At 40.3% G+C, this 13,702-nt stretch overlaps 2 protein-coding genes across 4 annotated transcripts in view; one reads left to right on the top strand and one right to left on the bottom strand.

Moving 5' to 3' along the window:
- The first annotated feature begins 3,475 nt into the window (after positions 1-3,475).
- prg4b (proteoglycan 4b) lies at positions 3,476-10,284 on the top strand. The gene is given in 16 exon segments (XM_063891110.1): positions 3,476-3,730; positions 3,816-3,893; positions 4,256-4,372; positions 4,612-4,734; positions 4,813-4,893; positions 4,980-5,036; positions 5,613-5,672; positions 5,770-6,045; positions 6,249-6,995; positions 7,487-7,573; positions 7,762-7,898; positions 8,009-8,165; positions 8,294-8,332; positions 8,335-8,400; positions 8,788-8,916; positions 9,676-10,284. Coding segments are annotated over 15 exon segments (2,253 nt in total). The 5' UTR covers positions 3,476-3,730; positions 3,816-3,826; the 3' UTR covers positions 9,786-10,284.
- Positions 9,793-13,702, bottom strand: part of tprb (translocated promoter region b, nuclear basket protein) — a 22,303-nt gene continuing 18,393 nt past the window's right edge. The window contains exons 49-52 of one of the 3 annotated variants that reach the window (XM_063891107.1): positions 11,500-11,621; positions 11,293-11,388; positions 10,652-10,720; positions 9,793-10,093 (exon numbers count right to left, since the gene is read on the bottom strand). In XM_063891107.1, coding sequence (XP_063747177.1) covers positions 10,044-10,093; positions 10,652-10,720; positions 11,293-11,388; positions 11,500-11,621 — 337 coding nt within the window. In that variant the 3' untranslated portion in view covers positions 9,793-10,043. The remainder of the gene's footprint in view (positions 10,094-10,651; positions 10,721-11,292; positions 11,389-11,499; positions 11,622-13,702) is intronic. The other 2 variants (XM_063891108.1, XM_063891109.1) reach the window with 2 other exon arrangements.

Here is a 13,702-nt window from a genome sequence, read left to right as displayed (position 1 = left end):
TCAACATCTTGTAATGTCAACATGTGCGATTAGCTGTCAAACTATTGCAGAGCAGAAATTAAACTGAGACAACTTTTTAACACAAGGGGGTGCACTGATCATACTTTCTAAACCTTCAGCATGACCCAGTCCACTTCTCAGTGGCAGAGTTGTGTCTGGGCTAGTGTTTTTAATCCAACATGTCAAGGGCTTGATACTTCCTATTTCTATGGTGCTGTAGTGGTGGAATTGTTGACCCATGTTGTCTGTTTGCCTGACTGTTTGATTGGCCTAGTCATCTATACCACATCTGTTATCATTATTGTTTTGACACAAGAGCACTAATGAGTGCTTTTCCTCTAATTGGACCATGACAAGAGGAGAAAATACCAAAAGCATCAGCACTTCCAACCACAAAATATCCACAGTGTAGACGTGCCCTTAATTATAAAAATACATCAACACAGAGTTCAGTCTTGTACAGTAAGTGGGTTTTCAATGGCTGGATCATTTCATAGATGTGTGATGAACAACTTAGTTTTCTTTAGCCTGCCTAATCAAGCACAATAAGTACATATTTATATAAACTGGAACAGGAGTCAAACTGAAAAAGATCAGTTGTTTTGTGCGTGTCCTCTGATAATAGAAGTGTAAGATTGTTGTATTGTTTCCTGTTTTAAACCATTTTGCCAAAAACGCAGCCAGAAAGTGACTGACTCTTTTCAACTTGGAAGAAGGCAACAGCAAAATGAATCTACTACGAATGAACCCCGATGTGTACACCCTCATGCTGTGCATCACCTCTCCTCCTGTGTTTCTGCCTCTCATGGAGGGCTCTGAACAGCCTGGCTGATTAAAGCAGCCAACACTGAAAACGACCTCCACTGCTGACAAAGCACACACACAGTTTTGGATCCAGAAAAAGCTCTCACCTCAGGGCTCCTCTCCCCTCCCCAGGAGATCCAATGTGTTGAACCTCTATTTGTGATAATCAGGGCTTTGTGTCTCGTCTCAGAGGCATCACTCCCTTTTGCTGACCTTTACCTTCCCTATATGTCAGGTCTCTGCTGGCCTGCAGGGAGGTGAACAGGAATACTGCTGCCCATGTCTGTGAACTAATGTTATTCAATGATCGTTTTGTATTTCATGCCAGAAATCCATAACATATACTGTATCTAACTTATTATGCATTACTTGTACATTAGTGTACGTCCTGTTCAGAATCAACATTAAAGCAGAATACTTTTTTTGCTGCTATTCTTGCCTCATTAGACTGATAATCTCCAGTGCTTCACTGAACTGGAATTTGTCTGGTTAAGTAGTACTTTCAAAGAGTTTTTAGAGACTCACAGTATAATGCACAAATTGAGTATTAGCTTAACTTTCATTTTGTACACATCAGCTTACAAAACTATTTTAGTACAACAAAAATGACAGTACAGATCAAATTCACGAGAGGTTTGTCTTATTTCAATCTCAGCTGCTAGAGAACAAAATTGGCCCCCTTCATAAACCAGAGTGCATTTCCCAGGCGAGAGCCATCACATAATAAGTGTTACACTCAAGCAAGTAGCAATTGAATTACTCAAATATTTTAAATACGACTCAGATTGAAAAAATAAACTGAAATATGATGAGAGATAAAGTGGCATAATATATATTTATATATTTTGGATAGATATTTAGACTTGGTGAAAGTAAATTGAAAAGATCCTTCATACAGTTGAATTCACACATCAAAATGGACCACAAGTTTATTTCTGTAATCGTAAGACTGCCATGTCACCCTCACAGCACATTCACTTTGTTAAATGTCTGAACGAGAGCGCAGTTTCTACACACTGAAGTAAAAACAAGTGCAGTAGAGCAAAGACACAATAGTCTAGTAAAAGATGACAGCGTCCACAAACTTTTTAGTTGGTAAACTTTAATTGCGACAACAAGCTTGACAGTTCAACATCTTGTAATGTCAACATGTGCGATTAGCTGTCAAACTATTGCAGAGCAGAAATTAAACTGAGACAACTTTTTAACACAAGGGGGTGCACTGATCATACTTTCTAAACCTTCAGCATGACCCAGTCCACTTCTCAGTGGCAGAGTTGTGTCTGGGCTAGTGTTTTTAATCCAACATGTCAAGGGCTTGATACTTCCTATTTCTATGGTGCTGTAGTGGTGGAATTGTTGACCCATGTTGTCTGTTTGCCTGACTGTTTGATTGGCCTAGTCATTTATACCACATCTGTTATCATTATTGTTTTGACACAAGAGCACTAATGAGTGCTTTTCCTCTAATTGGACCATGACAAGATGAGAAAATACCAAAGGCATCAGCACTTCCAGTCACAAAATATCCACAGTGTAGACGTGCCCTTAATTATAAAAATACATCAACACAGAGTTCAGTCTTGTACAGTAAGTGGGTCTATGGTTGTCACCCTGTAATGACAATAAATGGGATAAATACTAAGAAATACTTTACATCTGTTCACATTAGAACAAAACACAGCTAAAAGTCAAGTGGAATTTAAGTGAATTATTGGATACATAGATTTTCAGGGATAAATAAGATAATCACACAGTTTACCATAAAGTCACTGTGGCAGTGGCGGTTCTACATGGAATTACACCCCGGGCGAGATCCCCTCTGAACTTTTGTTCTTTAAGTCCTCGCTCGTGCCGCCCCCCATGAAATGCCGCCCCCGGCGGCTGCCCGCTTCGCCCATGCCCAAAACCGCTACTGCACTGTGGTCACACTGTTCGGGGAAACTTCATTAAGTCAACAGTTACCAAGATGCTTCAGTACATGTAAACTGATTTACTTAAACCATATCGGAAAACATTTATTTATTTAAAATAAAGATAGAGTAATCTTTCATCTTTAATAATAGCCTGAACTGGTGCTATATTGTACTCAATGCCCCTTTAAGCAATGGTAAGTAACTAAGTTACTTGTTGAAGTACGTTTGAAGGGCTTGGGAACAATCTAAGTGCTTTACTTATAAGAACGTTAAACTTCTACCCTGCATTTTTTTTTACTTAACAATATTTATTTCATAGTTATAATCTTACATAAAAAAATGTATGATGCATTTATAAATAAAACAAATCTTATTGATTAAACTGTTCAAAGTTTACAAGGCAGTAAAGATTAGTTCTACTTCATGAGCCATAACATGAAAGTCATATTTAGAAAAAAATCCTGTATTTGTCCTGTATAAGTGGAATAAAACAAATTGAGGGATAAAACTTTACAAGTTTTTTTGTAGTAGTGTGGTATTGCTGTTTTTACTCAAGAAAAATACTTCACCCAAAATTATTAGCAGTCATCCCCTCCCTTTTTAAAAGACTGAATTTTAACGCTGCTGATCGTCGAAATAGAAAAGCATTACTTCACTTCTGTTATGGCACTGATTGACAAGCCAAGTCCGTGAGCTAGTGAAAGTGTTCACTTTTGACCCATTTGTGACTGGAAACAGTTTTCCTCCTCATGTTGTTCAGAAGTGTTTGGAGTCATCGGTCTGTCTGGCACAGATATGTGTTGATGTGCTTCCAGCTGTTTGTGTGGATTCATGATGTCTGGACCTATAGTCTGGTCTGCAGTGTAGGATCCTCCCTACAGCCTCTGAGATCATCACACTTTTAATTAGACCAGATCCGCCAATTAACAGAAAGTCCGCCGGTCCCTCTCAGCCTTTTAAAAGCAGCCGAGTCCAACCTCCAGCAGAACGCTGACAGAGGCTCACACAAGGTAGGTCACCATTCCCTTCATTCAGGATTTTCAGTCATGAGCGTGAATACACTCTGATTTATTTATTCTTTATGCTTTGTTTCAGGTTCACTGAAGATGTCTTCCACTGTACTTTGTGCTGTTACTCTGCTAGCATGTGCTTTGACATTTAGCGCAGCTCAGAGTGAGTATAACTACTGTGACATTTGTTTTGTGTAGGGAAACCTAACTTAACTGAAATGTAACATTCATTTAATTTAAAGTTCTGATTGACGTAAGTATGCTTTTATTAAGCGCTTTCCTGAAATGTACTATGTGTTTCTGTTGTTGTACTTGTTCATGTTTACTCTGTTAATAATTATTTTCTAGAGCGGGGACAAACAGTTTGTATTTGTCATTTATTCAAAAATCAATTTCGGGCACAGCTTTATTATTTACACACGATGACATGGTTGGACCAAAGATGATGTAAATCTTTAAAGTCACAGATGCCTTATCATCCGTCTGATATTCTTTTCTTTTTCCTTGTGCTCTTTTGATGAACAGCAAGCTGTAAAGGTCTATGTGGCAATGAGTACAACAGGGGTAACATGTGCCAGTGTGATTACGGCTGCCTAGAGTATGGAGAGTGCTGCAGAGACTATGCATCCCAATGCACCACAAGTGAGAGCTTTCCTTTCTGATTTAAATATAGCCCTAATGCTAGTACTACCAAAAAGTACTCTGGTTTCAATGTATAGACTTTGGTAACGATTTGTGTTACTGATTAAACTTCTTTATACTATGAATAAAAATGTGTTTGAATGGAAATGTATTACATATTTCCCAAGTCCAACAAACATTATTTTATAATCAGCATATGTAGCCTCTTTGGACAAGTCTGTTGTGTTTGTGTGCTACAGAAACCTCCTGTAAGGGACGGTGTGGAGAAGGTTTCAAAAGAGGCCGACATTGTAACTGCGACTCTGACTGTGCTAAGTTCAACCAGTGTTGTCCTGATCACAAGATGCACTGTGATGCAGAAGGTAAGCCTTGTCAGCACTATTGCAGTAATCTGCACCAATACATTTGACAATATTTTCTGTGTTGGATAATTACCACAGAAGCAATCAGTGGAGCAGCCAGTATACCAGCACCAATGAAGACTAATTCATGTAATAGCATAAATGATAACAAGCCAAAAGGTATTTTCAACTTGGCAATTTTTGTCATTTAGGATTTTGAGGATTACACTGTTCACTTTCTTTAACCTCTATTCATTTTCCCACAGAGCCGACTCTGACTGAAGCGACAGATATTTCTAAATTCAGCGAGGAAAACCATGCAGGTGAATTGTGGAAATTCTCTTAATGAAATAACCCATAACCATAAAGCTATTTGTTTAAGATTACTTAAATATAATGATGATTTTAAGCTGAACTCATTGGAATTTAAAAGGCATATGTCAGGAAAGCGGCAGGCAGATGTTTACGGTGGACTGCCACACTGTGGCTCTGTTGCTGTGGTTTGCTTTGGAGGCCAAGTCTCACCAGAACAAGCCAAGAGCATAAACCGCACTGGCCAAAAGAAACACAAGGAAGCAGTGTTGTCATGAGAGTGTGTAGGAGGGTAACGGGCACAGGCTCAGTAACGAGAGAGGAAAGCACAAAATGAAGCCAAGAAAGGATGACTGAACATTTTCTTGGAGGATTTAATTCAGGAGTTTGTTGGAATAGATTGGTGGGTGGAGATACTCTTGCATCTGTTGTGAGATTTCCGTATAGGATGTCAAGACATTCAGTCAGTGACGCTCAAAAAAAACAAATGCAGGGAAAATATACTGTTAGGTAGTATGAACTAAAAAGTTGTGTCAGCAATGGCAAACATTGACATTTACATTTGATGTTGGCTCATTTGTCCACAGAAGACAGTTCCCTTCCTCTGGTCAGTCCATCATCATATCCACAAGATGATTTCGGTGACGGTGAGCAATGATGTAATAAATCTAGCTACGTATTTTTCCACCAGTAAACTTTCACGAGTATGACATCCAGGTGTGCCATCGTCCCACATTCCTCTAGATATGTACAGCCAGGTTTTTCCCAATGATGAGTTTTCCAACAATGGAGCTGAGGACCCGGAGGCAGGTCCAGTCCCACAGAGCACCAGTGGCTACGAATTGTCTGCAGCTGACCTGTTGGATCAAATATCTACTGAACCCACCCAGGATCCAGATCGTCTGCAGCTCAGCACAGAGACGTTTACCGCCACCTCTGAAACACAGACTACTCTCCCAGATAGTGAATCAACACAGTTCGATGTCAGCCCCTCCACCCTATACCCCACTGAGAGCATAGGTATGTGACATCCAGGGATTACTTTGAAATAACAAAGAGATGGCCAGCAAATTAAACAAAAACAAAAACAAAATGAAGAGCCTAATTAAAAAATACACCATTGTTACACCATTATTTCCAACATTGATTGATAAGCTTTTTAATACCATTGTTTTACATTGATTCAAATGTAAGAATTCATAATCATGTTTGTCCTCTTCCAGATGCCAGGGATGTTTCTAGTTCATCCACCACAGGAACAGCTCTCCCTCAGCCCACAACAGCAGCAGCTGTCTCCAGTCACCCTCCCCCAACTACAGCACCCCAATCTGACTTTTCTCCTACAGCCAACACCCAACACCTCCAGGCAGGGGGACAGGCAGAGGTTGACATTCTTCTCGGAGAAATGACTTTAGCTTACTCAGATGACCTAGAAGTTACAACCCTATCTACTTCCCCCCACACACCTGTGGATTCAAGATCCACAGGACCCACTCAGGGCTCCTCCACAGTCCTGGAAGACTCTCAGGGCACCACCATCTCTTCATTAGCACTGGACCTGACACCCATCACTGAAGCAACAGCCTCAGACCCCGGACCAGCTGATGCTGAGAGCAGTACAGACAGTGTCACAACAGCCCCCACGTCCAGTGTTTCTCCAAAAGGGCCCGGGGACCTGCCAGACCTCGATGCCCTGACCACCCAAACGCCATTGTTTACAGATGCACTGCAGGATGACACAACAAAGGACCATACATCAGGAGTAACCACTGTCGATCTGCCTAATGTCACCCCAGACCCAACCAAAAACACTCCATTTGAAGTCACCGCGACACCCCAAGACAAACCAGCTCCAAACACGCCATCACAAACTAAACCAACATCACCTAAACCCGGCTCCAATTCTGAGACTAAGCCTCTGATCCCCACACAAACCCTCAGCATAGACAATCCTAAAGACTACCAAGCAGGTTAGAAACCTTTCTTATTTCTGGTTCACATTAATAACACAACATCCAGGAAAAACAAATTGCCTTAAAGATGATTTTGTGACTCTGAGAAGATCATTTTCAATGTAAGTATTGAAATGTTTTTCCTGTTGGCTCTGCTGCTTCTACAGTATATTATGGTTATTTTATTTGTTTACGGCTCTCAGCCTGCTTTATGAGCTTGTTTTTGACATTATCCCTCTTGGTGAATAGAGCATGCGTCAAAGCAGTGCAACAATACAACAATATATTAAGTGACGGAGGTGGTTGTTTTCCCACTGTGTAAATGAATCAAACACTCCTTTGAATTTGGCAAGCTCAGATACTTTAAAGAATGGAAACAAGTGCCCACAACTCCCGGAGCACAACATTATGTTTAACACCTAGTAAACTCAGTTATTGCACATTTCTTTGTAATATTGCTTTTTTATCCAAACAGATGGTTTTTCTCACATATTAATCCTTTTTCTCAGATGACAGCAATGATACAAATCTGTGCAACGGACGACCGGTCGGTGCAGTCACCACACTGAGGAACGGCACCATGGTCGTTTTCAGAGGTGAGTGTCTGCCATCTAAACATTACATAAAAGTTTGTAGTACTTTTAAGATTTTTTTATTCAGAAAAGAAAACAAAAAAAGTACAGCTATACATTAATAAAGAATGTACTGTTTATACCTTGACAGTAAAAAGATTAAGATACGAATGATTTCGATGATAAACCTTATCTGCTATTTTACTTTCCAGGACACTACTTCTGGCTTCTTGACAGACACATGGTGCCTAGTCCAGCGCAGAGCATCACACAGATGTGGGGGGTCCCTTCCCCCATCGACACTGTGTTCACCCGCTGCAACTGCCAGGGCAAAACATACATTTTTAAGGTACCTGCACTATATCAGAATGAATTTCTTTAATTAATCTATCCCCCTCTGTGAGGAGCTGCATGTTTTTAATTTATTTGCCTGGGGTTGATGTTTTTGTGTTTTTTCAGGGACCCCAATACTGGAGATTTGAAAACGGTGTGTTGGATCCTCACTATCCAAAGATTGTTCAAGTGGGCTTTGATGGACTACGAGGCCAAATCACAGCAGCTCTGTCTGTGCCTCAGTACCAGAGGAGGAGAGAGTCAGTTTACTTCTTCAAAAGAGGTGATAAACTACTGTTACAAGCTACTTGATATATGTGTACTTTATTTATTGCTTATGTTACTGTATTTTTCAATTGACCTGAATGAATTCATACATTGTGAAACGTGATTCTTGACTGTTTCTTTCAGGGGGAACTGTGCAGAAATATTCCTACCATTTTGGCACCAGTCAACATGTGGCAAGAAAGTCCACAACGCTGTGTACACAGGCGGCAGCAGAATGGTTCGACAAGCAGGTATTCTAAGAATTAGAAATTCATACAGGATAAGAATAAACTGGTATTTCAGAAATACTTCTTAACTATGCCATCAATTGCATTTTCACTCCTCATTTTGGTGGTCTGTAAAAATGCGACATTTTACTTAGATTTACTTAGCTGATGTAACATGTTTTACTTGAGTTGCAGCACATTTAGTTCTCTGAAAAAGTGCGTCATGCTTTTGAAGAGGTGAAAGGTGCAGCAAGGTCTACCTTATAAATACTTTGCAAGTGGAAATAAGTCACCCGTTTGATGTTTAAGGGACTGCCGCTTATAAGTAGAAGAATGGAAAAGCGAAGACATAAATATGCAGCAACTATTATACAAGTCAACTCATTTTCCTCTCAACTCTTTTGATTTCAGTATCTCTCTTAGGGCCATCCATCAACATCCGGACATCATGGAAAGGTTTCCCTTCGACCATCACAGCTGCTGTGTCCGTGCCCAGCCGCACAGAACCGGAGGGATACAAATACTATGTCTTCTCCAGATGTAAATACTTGTTGTATTTATATATCTCTCCTTTAAACAGATTAAGGGAATGGTTTCAGTATTATTTAAGGATATTTTCTCTTGGATCAGTCTAGTAAAGTTGTAAGGCTGTGTTCCAAACAAGGCTTACATTTATATAGGTTAATATAGAAGACAGACATCTTCGCCTTATTTCGGATTAACTCCTAACACATCCAGTTAAATAAAATAGGATGAAATAGTTTTTAAGTAGTAATTGTGGACAAATTGAACAAAACATCAGGCTGACTTTCTGTTAGCCTCATTCAGGTCAGACATGCCTAATGAGGACCATGTGTGTCTGGGTGTGTCAGGGTGGGGTGGGATATTAGGCAGATGTAAAGGTCATTGAGGGCGGTTTCTATTCACCTACAGCTCAAGTTCATTTTGAAGTAACCACAGTAAAAGATTTAATGGTGATGCATACTGTATAAACAGTACTGTAATCCCTGTCTGAGTGAAAAACGTACTTAGTTTAAGCCTACGTTAGGAGTGTTTTACCGTCTAGTCGTTTGTCATTTAAGAAAGCCTCCAGTTATTAAGATTTATGTCCTACTGTGGCCAAAAGCTATTCAAATTAATGTTGTTAAAACTCAAGACTGTTTAAAGATGCTTGAGATTCTTTTTATGCCAAATTCATGCTCACTAAAATGGAAATTGGCATGTTCACGGATATAAAGACCATCCTGTACACGATGCATTAATGAAAATGCCTAATGTTTCTTTCTGCTCTGTTTGCAGCCACATCCTACAACGTGAAGACTGGAGGGGAACGTCCCGTGGTTGCTGCGCCAACAGCCAACAAGTCACCTAAGAGCACAGACCCCTTCAAATGCCAAAAGAAAGTCTGATGAAAGATTTTGTTTTCTTATAGTTTATTACATTCTTCATAAAACACACCGCTCCAGCATGGACTGATCAAACAAGGTACTTTAGTACATTAAAAAACAAAAGCAAAAATGAAAATAACAGGCCTCGGAACAAGTGAACACTATCAAAGCTGAATACAGAATCTGAGCACGCTGATTGGAAAATGTGTAATGTAATTCTTAAAAGGGAATGACATCTCCTCCTAGTCACCTCCGTCTCCAAGCTTTGTGATGAGTGCTTCATCTTGCAAATCGTCTTCCATGTAAACCCCGAGAAGGAAATCCCTGGCCTGTAGGGATACAGTATTTTGTTAAAATGAAGCCTGCTATACTGATATAAAGATTCTGTACAGTGGCTGTATAAAACTTGTATGACATGTAAACAGAGGTGGTGTTTCATCTGTTATTCTCATTAAGATGTAACCGTATTATAATACACAAACATGTATTAAATGCCATGAATGGTGATTAACGAAACAAATGCTTTGTGTGTGAATATATATATGAATGATAGCACGGCTGTCAAAAAGAATGTTGCACTACTAATAATGTGCATTTTAAATGAGTCAATAACGAGACAAGTTTAGGTTGATTCACTACAACTTTTCAACAAATTACAATAATATTTTAATTTAATTCATTACTAAAGTAAACATACTATATTTTGTTCAATGTTTTTGTTCCCCCCAAGTCTGTAACAATTTGGAAAGTGCCCACTAGAGTCATTCATATAAAACTCTCATAGATAAATTGCTGCGGTGGGTTTTTACTCTGCCTATTTTACAGTATTTTAATGTTTTTACTTGTACATGAGAAATGCTAAATGTAGTGTAAGGAAGGTCCCAGACCAGAAGATTGTTGGTTGTGGTTCATGGACAGCCTTGAGCCCCTAGGCCACCTTGGCGCCTCCCATGCTGCTGATTTTGATGTGAGAAGACAAACATGTTGTGAAACAGCATCACATTCAGCATGCCAGATGCTTGGAACCAGACTTAACTGTCATTGCAAAAACAGAACAAAACCAGTGTGGTATGACCAGCCAAATAAAATGTCTGGACAAAGTATGGAGAGCACACAGTCACACAACTGTGCAGGACGCTTATCAAAAAGAAAACTGTGCTCAACGTGCAGTGTCTCTCCAGAAGAAACAGGATATTCCTCTATTGATGCAGCCGTTTCTCTTGTTGCTAATGCTTCGATTTCATGCTTTGATTTTTTGAGTGACTATGATCAGTCATTTTGATCCTGTGATACACATTTTGAACATCATTTTTTAAATTTCTGCTGCTGTTATTCACAATATTAAATCATGCACAAATATTTATAATACATTTGTGATCATTTGATTTGAGTTTTGGAAACTGTTTTGCCCGGATTTATCATCTTGCAAAAAAGCAATGGACTTAATAAGCCTATAGCCACTATGGGTCTTGTACAGTGTTATGCTCACAAGTTATAATTGCTCCATCACCACCCAACCATTTGTTACCTCCTCTCTTCATGCGGCCACCGCGGTGCTCCGGCCAGCGCTGGAGCTGTCTGCTGGATCCAGGTCTGGAGGGTTTAGGTGGAGCACTCCTTGTATCTAGAAGAATAAAACAACATGGCAATCAGAACTGAACACTCATTAGGGTCCATATAGAGATCTATCTGAATATACAGAAGGGATCTGCAAAGCCATGAGGCTAACGTGTACCTGCAGAGCTTGAGGAGGGCTCCTGGCTGGTGGAGGGGAGGCTGGCCTTGTCAGACTGCTGACCTGGCTCTTCTACATCCCCCTGAGAGACCACTGAATCTAGTGACACATCTCCACTGGGCCTGCGGTGAACAGAACACCACAACAGTTGAGTTGGGCAATAAAAGGCAGAAAGGTGTTTTTCCAGTTCCAGAACCAAGCAAAAGAATATCAGTTTCTATTCTTGTAAAATGTATATAAAGACTCGCGCACTGTCCATTTTCAAAAACTTTTAGGGTCCTACCTTTCCCCCCACTTGAATTCAAAGAAATTCAAGGAACCTATTGGAAAAAGGTCTAACAGAATAGTTATATAAATGTATATACACTGTATACAGCTCCGGAAAAAATTGAGACCACACAAAATGTTTCTTAAATGTTTATCTCTACATGTATGGCAATTCCAGTGTCTGTTGAATTCCAACAGAGAAAAATTGTCAGTAGTTTATAGAATACAAAAAAAATAAAAATAATTTAAGTCGAAGACATGTCTATAAATAATAAAACAAGAGAAAATGATAATGCTGAAATGGTCTCATAATTTTTTCCGCGGCTGTACAGTGGGGAGAACAAGTATTTGATACACTGCCGATTTTGCAGGTTTTCCCACTTACAAAGCATGTAGAGGTCTGTCATTTTTATCAAAGGTACACTTCAACTGTGAGAGCAGAATCTAAAACAAAAATCCAGAAAAATCACATTGTATGATTTTTAAATAATTCATTTGCATTTTACTGCATGACATAAGTATTTGATCACCTACCAACCAGTAAGAATTCCGGCTCTCACAGACCTGTAAGTTTTTCTTTAAGAAGCCCTCCTGTTCTCCACTCATTACCTGTATTAACTGCACCTGTTTGAACTTGTTACCTGTATAAAAAGACACCTGTCCACACACTCAATCAAACAGACTCCAACCTCTCCACAATGGCCAAGACCAGAGAGCTGTGTAAGGACATCAGGGATAAAATTGTAGACCTGCACAAGGCTGGGATGGGCTACAGGACAATAGGCAAGCAGCTTGGTGAGAAGGCAACAACTGTTGGCGCAATTATTAGAAAATGGAAGAAGTTCAAGATGACGGTCAATCTCCCTCGGTCTGGGGCTCCATGCAAGATCTCACCTCGTGGGGCATCAATGATCATGAGGAAGGTGAAGGATCAGCCCAGAACTACACGGCAGGACCTGGTCAATGACCTGAAGAGAGCTGGGACCACAGTCTCAAAGAAAACCATTAGTAACACACTACGCCGTCATGGATTGAAATCCTGCAGCGCACGCAAGGTCCCCCTGCTCAAGACACTGCATGTCCTGGCCCGTCTGAAGTTTGCCAATGACCATCCGGATGATCCAGAGGAGGAATGGGAGAAGGTCATGTGGTCTGATGAGGCAAAAATAGAGCTTTCTGGTCTAAACTCCACTCGCCGTGTTTGGAGGAAGAAGAAGGATAAGTACAACCCCAAGAACACCATCCCAAACGTGAAGCATGGAGGTGGAAACATCATTCTTTAGGGATGCTTTTCTGCAAAGGGGACAGGACGACTGCACCGTAATGAGGGGAGGATGGATGAGGCCATCTATCGGGAGATCTTGGCTAACAACCTCCTTCCCTCAGTAAGAGCTTTGAAGATGGGTCGTGGCTGGGTCTTCCAGCATGACAACGACCCGAAACACACAGCCAGGGCAACTAAGGAGTGGCTCCGTAAGAAGCATCTCAAGGTCTTGGAGTGGCCTAGCCAGTCTCCCGACCTGAACCCAATAGAAAACCTTTGGAGGGAGCTGAAAGTCCGTATTGCCCAGCGACAGCCCCGAAACCTGAAGGATCTGGAGAAGAGTGGGCCAAAATGGGCCTGCTGCAGTGTGTGCAAACCTGGTCAAGAACTACAGGAAATGTCTGATCTCTGTAATTGCAAACAAAGGTTTCTGTACCAAATATTAAGTTCTGTTTCTCTGATGTATCAAATACTTGTCACTTAAAAATCATACAATGTGATTTTGTACATGCTTTGTAAGTGGGAAAACCTGCAAAATCGGCAGTGTATCAAAACCTTGAAAAAAATAAAATAATACTTGTTCTCCCCACTGTATATAAGACTCAGCTGTAAATACTAACAGTGAAAAGATAACCAGATTTCCATTAAAAAAAAGAAAGGGTCACATTCCTG

This window comes from Eleginops maclovinus, chromosome 9, assembly GCF_036324505.1.
Source record: "Eleginops maclovinus isolate JMC-PN-2008 ecotype Puerto Natales chromosome 9, JC_Emac_rtc_rv5, whole genome shotgun sequence".
Classification (NCBI taxonomy): Eukaryota; Metazoa; Chordata; class Actinopteri; order Perciformes; family Eleginopidae; genus Eleginops; species Eleginops maclovinus.
This window is presented reverse-complemented; position numbering and strand designations above follow the sequence as displayed.